At 34.3% G+C, this 18,155-nt stretch overlaps 1 protein-coding gene across 3 annotated transcripts in view; it reads right to left on the reverse strand.

The window, feature by feature from the left end:
• tcf3a (transcription factor 3a) overlaps window positions 1–18,155 on the reverse strand; it is a 40,809-nt gene that overhangs the window by 293 nt on the left and 22,361 nt on the right. Inside the window, exons 9-20 of one of the 3 annotated variants that reach the window (XM_051875031.1) lie at window positions 15,114–15,213; window positions 14,691–14,791; window positions 13,883–14,027; window positions 13,705–13,763; window positions 13,477–13,555; window positions 13,265–13,341; window positions 12,038–12,208; window positions 11,631–11,742; window positions 10,610–10,745; window positions 3,595–3,821; window positions 2,066–2,185; window positions 1–409 (exon numbers count right to left, since the gene is read on the reverse strand). The exon at window positions 1–409 is cut by the window's left edge and continues 293 nt beyond it. In XM_051875031.1, coding sequence (XP_051730991.1) covers window positions 2,073–2,185; window positions 3,595–3,821; window positions 10,610–10,745; window positions 11,631–11,742; window positions 12,038–12,208; window positions 13,265–13,341; window positions 13,477–13,555; window positions 13,705–13,763; window positions 13,883–14,027; window positions 14,691–14,791; window positions 15,114–15,213 — 1,320 coding nt within the window. In that variant the 3' untranslated portion in view covers window positions 1–409; window positions 2,066–2,072. Of the gene's footprint in view, window positions 410–2,065; window positions 2,186–3,594; window positions 3,825–9,324; window positions 9,561–10,609; window positions 10,746–11,630; window positions 11,743–12,037; window positions 12,209–13,264; window positions 13,342–13,476; window positions 13,556–13,704; window positions 13,764–13,882; window positions 14,028–14,690; window positions 14,792–15,113; window positions 15,214–18,155 lie in introns of all 3 variants that reach the window. The other 2 variants (XM_051875025.1, XM_051875017.1) reach the window with 2 other exon arrangements.

The following is an 18,155-nucleotide window of genomic DNA, read 5'->3' on the forward strand; positions in this document are numbered from 1 at the left end:
CAAAACGGTACAAAAGTAAGTTGAACTTGAATACATGTTCTAAAAAAGAGAGAGAAAAGAATCTGTTCCCACAGCGGAGCTTGACCTTGTGTTGAATGCAAAGGCTCATGGGTCGGTGTGCGTGTGTGTGCTATATAACAGCACACTGTAATCCTTACATCACTCCATCAACAGCAGGACGGTCCCGGTCCTCCAAACGCTGTTTCTTATGGGTGATTTCCACCAATGGTCCATGATTGTGTGTGTTCGTGAGCCGTGTGAGCGGCCCAGGAAGTGTACTGTGTGTATGTGAGTCTTCCAACACATCTGTTTATAATATATAAATCAAGAATGTGTGTATGTGTGTGGACTCTGGAACAAGAACAGGAAGATAAGGCCACGTCGACGGAGAGATTCCTTACGTCAGGATCTGTTGAGCGAAAACAACAACAGTGTTAGAAATGCTTCCAAAGAACATTTCACAAAGACATTCAAGATGTGAGCTGGTTTTCATTCATTCAGAGTAAAAGCAGATTTCCACCGCAGTGTTTGTTGTGGAAACTTAAAGAGCTATTATGGTTTTTTCCATGTTCAGCTCTCTTTAATGTTGCCATCTGAGCATGAAAAAGCTCTGCAAACATATCCTCTATATCAGTGTTTCTGAACTCCCTGAAACGCCTCCATTTTGAGTTTTCTTCACAATGTTCCTCATTTAAATAATTCATACGCAGAATAAAGGGGCGGGGCCTGGTTGAGTTAGTTAGTAGTGTGTTGAAACTGACGGTTACGTTAAGGGGTGGGACATTTCCCAAACACCAATCACAACACACTGCTCCAGCCGACCAATCAGAGCACATCATGCTTTTCAGAAGGAGGGGCTTCATAGAGACAGGAACTAAACAGAGCGTTACTGACAGACTGGGAAGAGAGGAGCTGAACAATGGAGAATATGAGGAAAATAATCAACCTGTTCTAGTAGAGCCTGAAAACAACATCAAGACTTTGTAAAAGAGCATAAATGAATATAAATCAAATAAATCTAAAGTAGGGCTCAACACTTAATCCAGTGTCTGTGAATATTAAAGCACAAAAAGACTTAAGTCTGCATGTTCTGCAGTAATATTAACAGTTTATTAAAACATTTTTAAGGAATATCACATTTTTTAGCCATGTTTTAATCCTCTGTTGTGCAGCACATTGCTAAAAAAAAAATAAAAGCAATTGTTACATTTTCATTTCATTACACTGTAAAAGATTAATTAAATGGCTCTGGTTTGATTATCACCATTTTTGATAATAAATTTGTATTAAATCCTAAATCTAAAAAAATTATAACCGACAAAACAGAATTTCTGAAAAAATAAAACATTTAATATTATTAAAAAAAAAAAAAAAAAAATTATATATATATATATATATATATATATATATATATAGCTTTTTTTTTTTTTTTCAATTGATTTGATATGATATTTGATTATTAAAACTTAATAAAATAATTAAAACAGAATCCAAGGCATAATTAATGAAACAGATAAAAATATAATTTTTGCTTTTAATAATCTTTTAATAAATTGCTGTTAAATTGTACAAGTTAAATTATTTAGACAGGCTATCTGTTTTACTAAAATGTAATTTAGTTATTAAAGTGGAATCCAGAAAAATTTTAATTGAAAATAAGGGCACGTTTACACAACAACAATGTACTAAAAATGGAAAAGTTCGTTCTTTGTACAGATGACAACATTTTCAAAACTATCCCTGTTCACACGGATTCGTGAAAATGACTAAAAACGCTGTATTGCGCGTGCCAGACAAGTAGTTGGCGATGTCACTTTGTAAAGAGAGTCTGCGCACAAACGCATTCTTATACAGAGCACTCGCCTCGCACATGCATATTCACCTTATTTTTACAGTTTACTGCACTTTGTTGTTTCCCCATAGTGGCTAATAAATCGGAAGTCTCACACATTCACAGAAAACACCTTATTTTCGAGTTGAAATATAAGCTGGATAGACTGAACACGTAATACGCATTTGCATGAATATAATATATTAAAATGCTTCATAACAGTCACTCACTCACCTGAATGTTACATATGGCCGTGTCCATCTCCACCCAGACCAGACAACATCTGAGGGTCTCCTGTGACCTTCTCCTCCTCTCTCCTCTTCAGACACGCGGCCTTCGGGTTCAGATTACGCTCTGAATACAACAGTGATTGATATCAGATATTAGAGTCTGTCAGATTACAGTGTAATGAAGCAGCTCTGAGTCAAACAGCAGCACAGGAGCTTTAAGAAGCCAAACTTGAATATTGATGGAAGAGCAAGTGAGAGGAAGAAACACGACGTGATTCAGACAAGTACGACAAGTTGCTTGAAAAAAAACCTGTGAAGAACGTGTCCGGTTCATAATTCATCACAAAAAGAAAGAATTACTGGACCGGACAGAGAAATTCCTTTTCATTACTGCAATGTGATGATGAAATTTTTATACTATATATATATATATATATATATATATATATATATATATATGTGTATGTATATGTGTGTGTGTGTGTGTATTCTTATATAATAAATTATTAAAAAAATACTTTAATACTTAATTTTTTTTTTTAAACAGTACAGTACATTACGTCAAAGAAAAAAAAAAAACTATTTATTCATTTCATTAATTTATTTGACCACAATATACAGTAAGGATAATCTAATGACAATTATGCTTTAGAATAATATATTATTTAATATATATAATTTAAGTATAATTTACAAAAAAAAAAATTAATAATAATAATAATAATAATAATAATAATAATAAATATATATATATATATATATATATATATATATATATATATATATGAAAGCAACAGTTATTAAGAAAAAATAAATAAAATAAATAATATATAAAAATAAAATATATTTTAAAATCATATTTTAATTGTTACAATGCAACAAATTGTAATGGTCATAAGGTGGCTTAATTTTCTACAAAAATATATATATTTTTTTAAACTTTTTGGGTCAATTTATCAGTAAAATATATTTATTAATAAATATTTTTACATATATTTATATATTTAATGGTCATGAAAATAATGTCACATGCAATAAATTGGAACAGTCAAAAAAGGCTTAATTTTTCTACAACAAAAAACATCTCTTTTTTTTGGTCATTTATCAGGAAAATATATATACATTTATTAATATTTTAAATATATATGTTACTTTATAATAATAAATGTATTATTTAAATACATTTAATTATCAAGAAAATAATGTCACATGCAACACATTGTAACTCAAAAGAAGGCTTGATTTTCTGTAACAAATACTTATTTTTTCTTCAAATTTTTGAGTGAAATATGTTGGCATGTTTTTGTGAGATTCACTCTGAAATCTTTTGTTGTTCCAATCATAATCAATCAGATGTTCAGTGTGTCAACATCCTACTTGTGTACATCACGTAAAATGAGGCAGAAGGTGTAAAAGAGAGATGTTAAAGGTCAGCAGACACACACAGGTTAGTCAAAGCGAAGAGAATCTCAGTAGCAGCGGTGTGTCTGGTGATTCTTGGCAGGACGGTGGCGTACAGAGGGGTCGTCCTACCTCGCACCTGTCTCTCCAGGCCCAGGATCACCTGCACGGCCTGCTGCAGGATGATGAGTTTAGTCTGAGCCTTGTCGCTCTTCAGGTGCAGCTGACACATGCGGCCGAGCTCCCTGAAGGCTTCGTTAATGTCCCGCACGCGCACCCGCTCCCGAGCGTTATTGGCCATGCGTCGCTCGCGCTCGCGCTGCTCCTTCTCCTCCACTGTGAGACACTCCTCCGACACGCTGCTGTCAGGGGCGACCAGGTGCTCGTTAATCACCTCGTTAAGTCCATTCTATACCTACATTAACTGTCTTGACTTCAATAAGTTGACTCTAATAGAACTTTGCAACTACTGAAGAACCTGTTAATTACAGTTGATTTTTCTCTACATGGTTCCCAAACTCTCTGGATATATATATTATAAATTATTATAATTATTAAAATATAACAATTATTAAATTACACTTTATATTTAGAATAATATTTAAAAAAATTATATAATAAATACATATTAAAATAAAAAAAATACATATATATTTTATAATATAATTAGAATTTTTACATTTTAATTTAATTATTTAAAATGATTAAATTGATAATTTATATTTAAAATGTTAAAATGTTATATAATATATGCATATAAAAAATAATTATATATATAATTTTATAATATAATTAGAATTTTTACATTTTATTTATTTAAACTGATAAATTTTTAATGTATATTTAAAATAATATATTTTTATATAATATATGCATGATAAAAATGATATTATATATATATATATATATATATATATATATATATATATAGAATTTTTACATTTTTTATTTAAAATGATCCAATTTTAATGTACATTTAATGTAATATTATATATTATATGCAAATAAGAAATAAAAAATATATATAGAATTTTATTGTAATTAGAAATATTAAAAAAATTAATAAAAATAAATTATATTTAAAATAATAATACATTTATAAAAAAAAAAAAAATATATATATATATATATATATATATATATATATATATAAATTATAAATATCAAAATTATAATTTATATATAAAATTAATATTATAATATATTAATTAATTATTATAATTATTATTTTAACACAATAAAATATTATATAATATATAATTAATTATATTATTATTAATAATATTTTTTATATATGTATTATAATAACTTATATAAAATAAAATAACTTTTTTCCCCACAGCTTTAAAAAAAGCCCTGAATTTCCCTGCATAACCCTAGTGTCATTACGCAAAACAAATCCTGTTTTACATGTTAAACATTAGGATTACAAAACCAGCATTCTTCATCTTAAATTTCAGACCCATGCTGAGACAAACAGGAAGTGCCCAATTAAAACTGCACTGAATCCAGTTAAACGAGGGTTGCCGTGAAGGATCCAGCGGAAGTGCGGATGGAGAGCGGAGACGCGTCCAAACCCAAGCATCTTGCTTTTATCGTGACCGGACACGCAATTTCAAACAAGACACAGACGGACGGGTCGCTACGCATTAAAGTGTCAGTGGATTTCAGGAGGCCTGTGGGAACTGCCACGGAGCGAAAGAGCGCAAGTGACAGACGAGAGGACAGCAAGATGAGAGAGATGCACCGTCTGCCAAGAACCGAACAGAAACACACACTGCCACTGAGAGAGCCAGACAGAAGACAGGATGAGGTGAATGCGACTGTCTCATCGTAAACGCATCCCGCTGCTGAGATGCATTTATGCAGCATGAGACTAAAAACCACTGCGGCCATCTGCAAAGAAAAAGGGCTGAAGAACAGATGGAGAAATGGGTAAAAAGAAAAACAACCTGGCAAACAGAGGGTTAAACATGACATGCAAGCATTAATCAGACTGTCACAATCCGAAGCAACTAAACCGGTAAGAAGGAAACACAAAAGAACAAGTCCGTCTCTTCTAATCTGCCGGGTTAATGCCTGCGGAAAAAGCTTTTCACAGCAGTTCAGACGGGTTACGGACATGCAACAGACAAACTGAGGAAGGAAAAATGAAACTATAAGATGTATGAAGATTGTATGTATTTAAGGATTGAACAATTGAGATGGTTGCATGCATTATTGCATCCATACTAGTCAAAACCGCATCATTTACTCAACCCTCATGTCTCGCGAGTTTTTTTTTTTTTTTTCAGGAAAAGAGAGATTTATCAAGGTTACTGACGCCTGTTTTCAATGACGCGCACAGATAATGTCAAACACCAAAAATGACAAACGAAGCACCATAAATGTCATAACAAGTCCATACTGTAAAAAACAGCTGTAATAATTGAAAAATGTACACAGTAAAACACTGTTTTCCATTGAAACAGTAATACACCGTAAAAATGATGCATTCTGGGTAATATTTGTCATTTTTGAGAAAGTAGCCTATAATTTAGTTTCTCGAAAACAACAAATAAAATGACCCAGAATGCATTGTTTTTATGGTATATTACTGTTTCGATGGAAAACGGTATTTTACTGTGTAAATTTTTCATTTTTTTTTTTACATTATGGACTATTGTTATGACGTTTATGGTGCTTCGTTTGTCATTATATACAATGTTTTAGAGAGTATATTTCATGTCTTCTGAAGTCATATGATCATTTTGTCAAGGAACTGACTGAAATTTTTTATTGTCTGAGATATTCACTGAAAAATCTCATCTACGCATTTGTTTATTTATGCTTTTCATGTAAATACGTGTTTGCACCAGTTAACCAAAACTATTAAAACATTGTTAATTAAAATGAAGCTGAAATAAAATAAAATGAAACTACTTAAACTAAACAAATTAGACATTTTGCATTAAATTAGTTGAAGCATGACAATAACTAACTGGATCTAAATAAATAACTAGAACTGAACTAAAATTAAAAACAGAAATAAAAATAAATTAAATATAATATTTGAAAAAAAACTAATAAAACGACAAATGCATATCAAATAAAACTACAAATAAAATGAAAACTGAAAATATAAAAATAAAAGCTAATTCACAATAATAATAAAACCTGTAACAGTACGTCAAAATAACGCCAAGCTTGACGTCAATGACATCAGAATTGTTTTTTTTTAGTGTTGTGGATGCATGAATGATACACGAGAACTACAGACGATGAACAGACTTAAATTCGGATCTGTTTCTCAAACAAAATTATCAAATGACTTCAGAAGACTAGAAATATAGTGTACAAGATATGTGGGTTACTTTCATGATGCTTTTTTTTGGGGCTTGACAGTCCTGTAAAATCCTTCAAAACTTTGCGTAGGTTGAGCAAATGACAAAATGTACATTTCAGGCTTGACTAGAGCGGCGCGATTAATCGATAAAAGATCGCAATCTCAATTCAAACACCCACGCAATCTCATTACTAAATGAAGATGATTCGCCTGTGTCTATTAAACTTTACAAAAAAAAAAAAAAAAAAGACGTTCTGAGCTGTTGTCATGTATAGGTATGAAACAGCTTCACAAATAGTCTTTTCAACCACACAGTATCATTATTTCTGTCTTACAAATAATTAAATCACAGAAGTAATGGGATAAAAGTTTATAGTTCGGATATAAACACTGATGTCTACGGAAGCGATAAAAATAGAGTAAATCACCTTTTGAAATACTTGGTGCTTCAAATGATGATTGTATTGATTACATCGTTACACCAGTAGGTGGCGAGAAGTGACTGTTAAAAATGTATTTGTCATTGAACCATTCATTCAAGAGATTTGTTCAAAAAAACACTGATTCATCCAGTAATGAAACAAGTGAAGTATTAATGAGTGAGTCATTGAATCAATCACTCAACCCTATTGTTTTTAAATAATTCATTCAGATTAATTAAGCAGATTAAATAGACTGCAGCAATTAAAATTTTGCCAGAAGCTCTAGTAAATTGCATGTTTTTTTGTTCAGTTGTCTGTTCGTGATCTATGTTTGAAACCAAAAAAAAAATCTCAATTTATGCAGAATCGTGCAGCTCTAGGCTTAACTAACTATTGCGACCAGCTTTAATCTTAGTTTGTTAGTAGCATGAATCTTGCAAGCAGACAGAAAACAGGAAGGGATGAAATGACAGACAGAATCACATGCAGATCCAGCACAGTTACAGAAAGTGCAGACAGTCCCACAATCACCCTAAACAGACGCCTGTGTGGGCCGCAGGGAGGCAGGAGGCGTCAGTGACGCTACTACACAACGTAACTTGAAGGAATTACAACCAAGATAAATTTGGTGCATGATAACAACTATTAAAAGAAAATGTTCTGGGGTTTAATGCAACTTGGTTGGCTGTTTCTAGGGTGTATTTTTCAGGCAAGACACCACAGGTCAATAGGGTAAAAAAATAAAATAAAATAAAATAAAACTAATAGATATCACTATACTTTCTAAGTTGACTGATTACATTAATAATTGCATTTTTTTTTTATTACAACTTGTTGAAATATGCAGATGAGGCATTATCTAATTAAATATGCACTGATTTGCATACATTTCCAGAAAAGATATCTGAACATTAGATAAAGCCAAGTTCAAAATAATTTAGTTTTTTTATTTAAAGGCTCTCTTTTTAATCACTGCATGAATCAAATTACTGTCAACAGACAGAAAAAGAATTAGGAAAAATTTTATATATATATATATATATATATATATATATATATATATATATATATATATATATATATATATATATATAAGAGTTATATTTAAAATAATTCATTTTATATATAAAAATTTAATATTATATAAAATTATATTATAAATATGACAATTATAATTTATATATTTAAATAATTTAATATTCATTAATAATAATAATAATAATAATAATAATAATTATTATTATTATTATACAATTATATAATTATATTAATATTTTTTAAATAATTTATTATATTTTTATGTATTAATTTATATGAATAATTTACTTATATATATATATATTATATATAAAATAATTTTTCCTCTGAATAAATCAAATTACTGTCAACAGACAGAATACTACAAAAATAACATTATAAATAACATTAATAATATTTTTCGTTATAATAATAATATTTTGTATATATATATATATATATATATATATATATATATACACACACACACACACACTATATAAACTAATTTTTATATATTGTATATAAAACTAAATTATATAAAATCATATTATTATAAATATCACAATTATAATAATAATTATATTAATATATAATAATTATATATATATATATATATATATATAAATATATATATATTATTAATATTTTTTATATATTAATTTATATATATAAATAATAAAATGACCTTTCCTCTTTTTTTTAATCACTGAATAAATCAAATTACTGTCAACAGACAGAAAAAAAATTATGGATAAAATACTATATAAATCAGGCGAATGATATAATAAACATTTTAAACAGATGCAATAAAATAATCACTCAGAAATGTATTTTGTATGGTTTCTTTCCACTAGTCTGAAACAAGTTATGAAAATCCAAAAAGCCCAAAATCGACCAATGCATAAAAATAAAAAAAAAATGTTTTTGCCTGTAGTGTCTTGCCTTTTGAACCCCAAACGTTATGCATTTAAATCACTCATGCAACAAATCCGTCCTCCTCCCCTTGCGGCCCAACCAGGCGGCCTGACCACAGACAGATCTCCGCGGTTCTGCTCGTGCCTGAGCACTGATCGGAGGTCAGCCGCACACACTGACCTCGCACTTGCTGCTCCAGGTTGAGAATAACGTTTACGGCCTGGTGCAGGATGAGCAGTTTGGTCTGAGGTTTCTCATTGCTCAGGTGCAGCTGGCACATGCGGCCCAGCTCTTTGAAGGCCTCGTTGATGTCGCGCACGCGCAAACGCTCACGGGCGTTATTGGCCACGCGCCGCTCTTTCTCCCGCTCCGCCTTCACCTCCACCGGCAAGTCCTCGTCATCCTCGTCGTCTTGACTTCATGGGTCAGAGGAACAGAGGGGTGAGAAGGGGTCACAGGTAAAACAATCACGGCACACTGAGAAAACAGGGAGCGACTCGTGTTTTCTCAGCATTACCTCGCCTTAATGTTTTAAAATGGACCAATCAGAAGCTGCTGGAAGTGGGATTGGCAAGTATTTACAGATGCAAGTGTAACTGTTATATACAAATGGTCAAAAGTTTGGAATAATTAAGACTTTTTGATGTTTATGAAAGTCTCTTCTGCTCACCAAGGCTGCATTTATTTGATCAAAAACACAGTAAAAATAGAGAAATATTTTAAAATAACTGTTTTTTATGTGAATTTATAGTAAAGTGTAATTTATTCCTGTGATCAAAGCTGAATTTTCAGCACAATTACTCCAGTCTTCAGTGTCACATGATCCTTCAGAAATCATTCTGATATGATGATTTGCTGCTCAAGAAACATTTATGATTATTATCAATGTTGAAAACAGCTTATATTTATGTTGAAACCGCGATAAACTACCATTCAAAAGGTACTAAAGATAAAAAAAAATGTTTTTATTCAGCAAGGGTGCATTAAATTGACCAAAGTGACATTTATAACGTTACAAAAGATTTCAAATAAATGCTGTTCTTTTAAACTTTCTATTCATCAAAGAATCATGAAAAATAAAATGTTTCACAGTTTCCACAGAAATATGAAGCTGTTTTCAACATTGATAATAATAATAAATGTTTCTTGAGCATCAAATCATCATATTAGAATGATTTCTGAAGGATCATGTGACACTGAAGACTGGAGTAATGATGCTGAAAATTCAGCTTTGATCACATGAATAAATTACACTTTACTATATATTCACATAGAAAACAGGTGATTTAAATTGTAAAAATATTTCACAATTTTTACTGTATTTTTGATCAAATAAATGCAGCCTTGGAGAGCAAAAGAGACTCTTTCAAAAACGTGTAAAAATCCTAATTAATCCAAACATTTGACCAGTAGTGTTTATTCATAATCTCTGGAATTAAATGAAGGTGCACAGGGCGGCAGGTACCTCGATCGCGTACAGCTTTTTCCGTCTCTCTTCTCATCCTCTGATTTATCCGCAATAGACAGGTTCTCATCATCTTCCTTATCTTCCCGCTTTATATCCGAGCTGGAGGAGTGAGAGGAGCGAGGCAGAGACAGACCTGACAGACAAACACAAGATGAGATTAGCAACAGAAAATGCTGATCACACTGTGTGACAGCAGCACTGTGAAACCATCCTGTAAAGATGATGAGTTTAAGTTTTCGGGATGTTAAATTTAGACTCATAAGTCACTGTGCTACTTTCAAAACATCAATTGGTCTGTTTGAGCTGCCCGAAATGTCAACGTCTGACCCAACCCACGCCGTGAGTTTAGGACTTTGTCTTTGTAAACCTTGTGTTTTTGCCACATTGTTTTCATTTACTGTTTTACATTTACATTAGTGATGCACTGAAAACAAAATTAAAGTTTAGAAACTGGAAATAAACGTTATTTAATAATCTGTTAATTAATCATATTTAATAATCAAATAAAAATAAGTTCTATACAAACTTTTAAATTGCGCATAAGGCAGTTTTTTTTTTAATCAACTTTATAATGATATAATTATGTTTCTACTCCAATTCATTGTTGAATTTATAGAATTTCATTGTTAAATTAAATTTATCTAGTAGACTAACTGGTCATTGAATGGCATTTCTGGAGTTTTTTCCATTTTATTTGCCAAATATTTCTAGTTGCTGAAATTTTGGTGCATCACTGATTCACATTTATGCATTTGGCAGACGCTTTTATCCAAAGCAACTTACATTACATTCAAGGTTTACATTTTATCGGTTCATGCATTCCCTGGAAATTGAACCCATGAACTTGGCGTTTTTGAGCTACAGGAATGCTTTTTAAGTTGTGTCTGAAAAGCATGAATGATACAAAAAAATCTTGCTGCATGCTTGTCCATTAAAATACACAAAGCACATCATTTATGAATATAAATCAATCCAATGTAACAAAATTGAGCATTATGATTCAAAGAGCAGCACTGACTGGTAAAGGCGTCGGACTGAGAAGTGGGCGGAGCCTGATGAGAGGCGTGGTGTCCCTGCAGGAGAGCGCTGGACTGTGGTAAACCTGCTGCGTCATCACTGAGATTTGACATCTAGAGAAAAGAGCAGGAGACGTGTTCATACAGACTGATCAGCACTCAATAGTGAGCATTTGCCGTCTCACTATATCAGGACATGAACTTCATCTGAGAGTCAATTCATCTCATTTTAGAAAACTATCGTCAGATACACACAAACTCAAAGGTCTTCACTACAACCCGTCAAAATAAAAGTCTGGTTTAAGAAATATATTACTATTGTACAGCAGAATAAAACAGAATGGAATTTAGAGTGGTCCACAGCTCGGTAAGGTTTGAAACAGAGCCGCGGTAATACGCTAACACTCACCAGGCCGGGCAGACGGCTGACGAGCCCGAAGGCCTGACTGAGGGAGCCCAGGGCCGCTGCACCAGCCGGATGTCCAGAGACGGCTGCGCTCAGTAAACTGTGCATGTCTGTGCCTACCGCATGGTTCCTCAACACATGAAGCGCTTCACCCAGACGGTCATCCATCTTACTCTGTAAAGAAGACAAATTACTCAAGCTGCCACAGAGGCAAAGTTTATCAAATGCACAACAAGACAAAATGCAACAGCGATTGGCAATGAAAATTATTTTTGTACATACATGCATACAGACATACACGCATATGCAGACATATACATGCACGCATACGCAGACATAAACATGCATGCATATGCATACACAGACATATAGATGCATGCATACACAGACATACACATGCATACACAGACAAACACAGACAAACACATGCATGCATACGCAGACAAACACGCACGCATACACAGGCATAAACATGCAAGCATATGCATACACAGAAATACACATGCACGCATACACAGACATACATACACATGCACGCATACACAGGCATAAACATGCATGCATATGCATACACAGAAATACACATGCATGCATACACAGACATACACATGCATGCATATGCATACACAGAAATACACAAGCATGCACATGCATACACAGAAATACACAAGCATGCACATGCATACACAGAAATACACAAGCATGCACATGCATACACAGAAATACACATGCATGCATATGCATACACAGAAATACAAATGCATGCATACGCAGACATACACATGCATGCATACACAGACATACACATGCTCGCATACACAGACATACACAAGCACGCATACACAGACATACGCATACACAGACATACACATGCACGCATTCACAGACATAAACATGCATGCATATGCATACACAGAAATACACATGCATGCATACACAGACATACATGCATAAGCAGGCATACACATGCATGCATACACAGACATATATATGCACACAGACACAGACATACACATGCACGCATTCACAGACATCAACATGCATGCAAACACAGACATACACATGCATGCATATATCCTGTGCAACAGCACACGGTAAAATCTCTAGTTTAAAATGAAGTTGTGTGCTCATAAGGACTACAAAGTCATACATTTAAAGCAAAGAAACTAGCTTGGATTACACCAGTCATTTGCAAATAGTTTATATATACGGTGACACAGTTAAACATACCGGTGCCTGCAGTCCTGTCTCAAATCCAGGCGATGGAGCAGGCTGAGAAGAACCTTTGGGCCACTGAGATGCAGAGGCTAAAGACACAAACACATAAGTCAATAAAGCCCAGCACAGTCTCATGAGCACCGGCTGAAACGGTGTCGACAGTGCCGCACAGCAGATGGCACCGCAGAGCCATTTACAAAGAGAAGAACCTTCAGGAAACCCACCAGCAACATTTGAAGGAGAGCCCACGGGGGTGGAAGGGGTCGAGGAGAAGCTGTTGCCGTTATTGTCAGAGGGATATATCTAAAAATGACAACAGACGATATTAAGGGCTGAGGGTCGTAATTTTTGTGTTTATCACAGTGTTATGTTTAATGCATCACCCAAAATCATATAACAGAGTTATTACAGAAATAGCACATTTATGATTTATGATTAAACGCAAAACTCACTGAAGCAAGAGCTTTTCCGATCTCAGCGCCAGAGCTCCCTGCATTTCCGCCTCGATTTACTGTGTTGACAGAGAATGAAGCTGATGTTTATAGGTGAATTACTGTGAATTACTCAAACGGGAGCAGGTCACAGCAGTAAAGCTCTGGTTTGTGGTCGAGTCAGGGTGGAGCGTCTTACCCATGATGCTGTCGCTTCCGTTTATGGGCGGCGTGTGGTTGGGAACGCCGTATCCAGCAGAAGCGGAGTGGAAGCTGGAGGGTATGTTGACCTCACTCCCGTGCAGAGGGTAGTTCTGCGGCGACAGGGGCAACGGCTGGCGCTTCTGCGGACGAAACACAGACGTGAAATTATTCATGAGCACGTGGCGAATGTGTTATCGTATCTATCATCCGGCTCTGGTGCTGCCAAAAAGCCATTCAGACATTAGAAACGTTCGATTGCTTTTCCACATAAAGGTCTGCGGTAATTAAACTGCATTTTTTCTGTGGTCTCTGACTCATCAGACGGGGAAAAAAACATGGAGATGATGTAATCAGGACCTTTTTCCAAGTTTTAGAAACTTGATCAGAGATGTAGAAACTTGGTTTTAATTTCTATCCAGTAAATTTCGTTAGTTTATTAAATGTAACTTCACTTTATAGTTCCAGAATGCTCCAACTGACTCAATATATTATATAAACAACACAATTTTGGTCAATATTTATTTTTACAAAGTTCACAAAACAACGTGGTGAACATTTAACAATTAACCACATGTTTTCTGTGATCTCTGGATCATTACAAAAGGGAAAAAATGTCTCCAGGACCTATTTTTTTAACCAAATGAATCAGAGATGTCATGTTTTATTGCTGTTTTTCCTAATGAATAGTCAAGTCACATTTATTAACATAGCGCTTTATAAACTACAGATTGTTTCAAAGCAGCTTCACATTAATAAGCAAGAAAATAAGTCAGTTGCTCTTCATCGCTGGACGTTTGGCTCACCTGTGGGTTTATGGAGGAGAAGGGGGCCGGCTGACCGATATGAGGCGAGTTACTCATAACAGGAGGATATCCAGATTGACCCCAATGATCCGGAAGTCCATCTGATAAACCAAGAACAAAAATGATATACATCACCAAAAAACTGAGTTTCAATCAGAAACTCCCATCGCCATCTTCAGTCACACTTCAGTTTAGGGTCTAATTCTCACTATTAACTATGACTTTTGCCTCAATAAACCCCTAATTACTACTGTTTAATTGTAAGATAGCTGTTAAGTTTAGGATTATGGGATGTAGAACAGCATTAATGTGCTCTTTATAAGTACTAATAAACAGACAATATCCTAGTAATATGCATGCTAATAAGCAACTAGTTAATAATGAGAATTGGACCCTAAACTAAACTTCTGTGTGTGTACATACCTTGCATGTTAAAAAAGCCTGGATAAAGGTTTCCAGCTTTAGATCCGGGGTATCCGGTGCTGTCCTGGTTATAGTCCTCACCGGTGGAGCCTGGATAAGCCTGCCAAGCAGAAGAAATAAAAGCTGGGATTTAGGTCATGAGAATGTGATGTGGAATGGACTGAAAGTCATCTGATCGTCCAGAAGATGTGGTTCTGCTTTAGCCCGCAGTATGTGTGCATGTGCAATACATTAGGAAACATTCATCAGAGATCAGAGAATCCGGACTCAAGGGAAAGTCCAAAATAACGACACCGACTACAACAACACGTCAATGGCGAGTGACCAGAGAAGAGTTACCATAAATGTCAATATATATAAAAATATGTTTTATTAAAAAATAGAATTTATATATAAATAAAATGTGACACTATTTTAAGGTGTCCTTGTTACAGTGTAATTATACATTTAAACAGTGAATAATATTAAAGGAACACTCCACTTTTTTTGAAAATAGGCTCATTTTCCAACTGCCCTAGAGTTAAACAGTTGAGTTTTACCGTTTTCGAATCCATTCAGCCGATCTCCGGGTCTGGCGGTACCACTTTTAGCATAGCTTAGCATAGTTCATTGAATCTGATTAGACCGTTAGCATCTCGCTCAAAAATGACCAAAGAGTTTTGATATTTAAAACTGGACTCTTCTGTAGTTACATCGTGTACTAAAACCGACGGAAAATTAAAAGTTGCGATTTTCTAGGCCGATATGACTAGTAATATCATTGCGCCTGCTGCAGCCATGGTACGGCAGCAAAGTTCCGTGATCATTACGCTGGAATGAGAGTATAGTTCCTAGCCATATCGGCCTAGAAAATCGCAACTTTTCATTTTCCGTCGGTCTTAGTACACGATGTAACTACAGAAGAGTCAAGTTTTAAATAGGAAAAATATCGAAACTCTTTGGTCATTTTTGAGCGAGATGCTAACGGTCTAATCAGATTCAATGAACTATGCTAAGCTATGCTAAAAGTGGTACCGCCAGACCCGGAGATCGGCTGAATGGATTCGAAAACGGTAAAACTCAACTGTTTAACTCTGGGGGAGTTGGAAAATGAGCCTATTTTCAAAAAAAGTGGAGTGTTCCTTTAAATCAACAACATGTACTTACACTATAGGGTTAGTGTTAAGAGTAGGGTTTGGTTAAGGTTAGGTTTTTTCCCGGGTTAAAAATGGTCTTTGGTGGTGGTGGACGAACATGGTCATCCACACACACACAGTACTGACAATAAATCCAAAGACACAGTTTTTAATATTACCTTATCCTATTTATTCATGACAAAAAAGTATCACTGTCAGGACAGATCATAAAACAAAGTGATTAGAACTATTTTATATTTAAAAATTTGTATGTAAAAAGTCACTGAGTGACTGATTTTAAAAGTTAGTAATAAAATGCATATCGGTTTTTCTCGTCAAAGTCGCGAGTTTGCCCATCACAGGCATCAGACACGCGTCTCCACGCAGCAGATCATGTGTGTGTGTGTGACGAAGGGATTCCCGCCGCTGTTTTGACTCCTTTACACATTTTATAAGCTCTTCACGAGGTCCCAGCTGGCCAAAATACCATCATATGCAGGCTACGCACACACAACAAGCGCATTTATCTCAGCACACAGCATTGTTTTGGATGTTCGGTAAGTTCCGTCTCAAAATAGACAATATATTATAAAACCCGACCAATGAGGTTGTGATTATATCCCTATGCCTTTAGGTTCAGTAATAAAACTGCCAATCTGAACGCTAATCGGACCAGGACTTTTTCTTTTTTGGTCCGGACCACACAAACCAAATGAACCGAACTACAAGTGTGAACGAACCCTAAGACTTAATGAACAGATCATTTGGGATACAGCATGAGAACGCTTTTTCCATCCATTGCTATGGTTATCACTGTCATTCGGATTCAATTGCGCATTTAAATACGGTTTTCAATCCAGAAACTTTGCGATATGTAGTTAGCAGCATGAAAAAATTATATTATATACAGTAAGCAAGCAAAGATCGCTGTCATAATAATCACTGAAGCTGTCAATTATCACGCGATGGTACACAAATCTGTGAAAACTCCCGTTATAATCAATAAAGCTGTGCAATTAATCTCTTATTGACATCGTGTTTATACTTTGTTGGTTATAATGGAAGGCTTCACGAGCGTGCAGAACAACACACACAACAATCTGACTAACTTAAACACCTCTGATTGGTCGTTGCGTTCACACACTCAACAGATATGTCTGTGATTGGCTACAAAAGTTCAACGCTGCAAAAACACGTAAATAGAAACCTTTGATGCTCTTCACATTAAATGATCTAATAAATTTTTGGCAGGATAAAGATTCATTTTAGGTGCCACCAAAATATTTTCAATGCAAGAAAACCCTGATAATGCATAATTTACTGTTACAGAAAGTTACTACAGTAGGTAAATGTAACAAGGACCCTAAAATAGTGTTGCTTAAAAAAAAAAGATCACATCTGACACTTGAAAAGTGCTAATTTCGGGTATGATTAAGGATGAGTCACAATGAGAGAATAGCCAACTAGCATTGTGTTGCGCTCCATGTTCAGCTGTTTTTAAATAATAATAATAATAATAATAATAATAATAATAATGAAGTGTCTGATGTGAAATGGTTTGATTAAACAGATTCATCTAGAATATATTCCTCTATCTAGCTGATCTTCCTGAACATCCCTAGCTGGCATAAACAAAGGAGTCATGTGAAAACACTGTATACTTTGGTTTTTCACTGATACAATAGAAATGACAAAGCACGCCTGTCTAGACATGAAAGGGTGTTAATAATGAACATGTGACCAAATTACAAACCAATTAAACAACAAAGGGGTCAAATACAAGCAACGCTCCAGTGATCTGATGTCAACGACGGTAAAAATCCAAGGAAAAGAATCAAGTGAAATTTGTGTAAATAAACAGCACAAAATAGAAGATGCCGAAGATGATGCATGCACACAAGAAAGAAAGAGAGAAATGAGGAGAGAG

This window comes from Ctenopharyngodon idella, chromosome 2 (assembly GCF_019924925.1).
Source record: "Ctenopharyngodon idella isolate HZGC_01 chromosome 2, HZGC01, whole genome shotgun sequence".
Classification (NCBI taxonomy): Eukaryota; Metazoa; Chordata; class Actinopteri; order Cypriniformes; family Xenocyprididae; genus Ctenopharyngodon; species Ctenopharyngodon idella.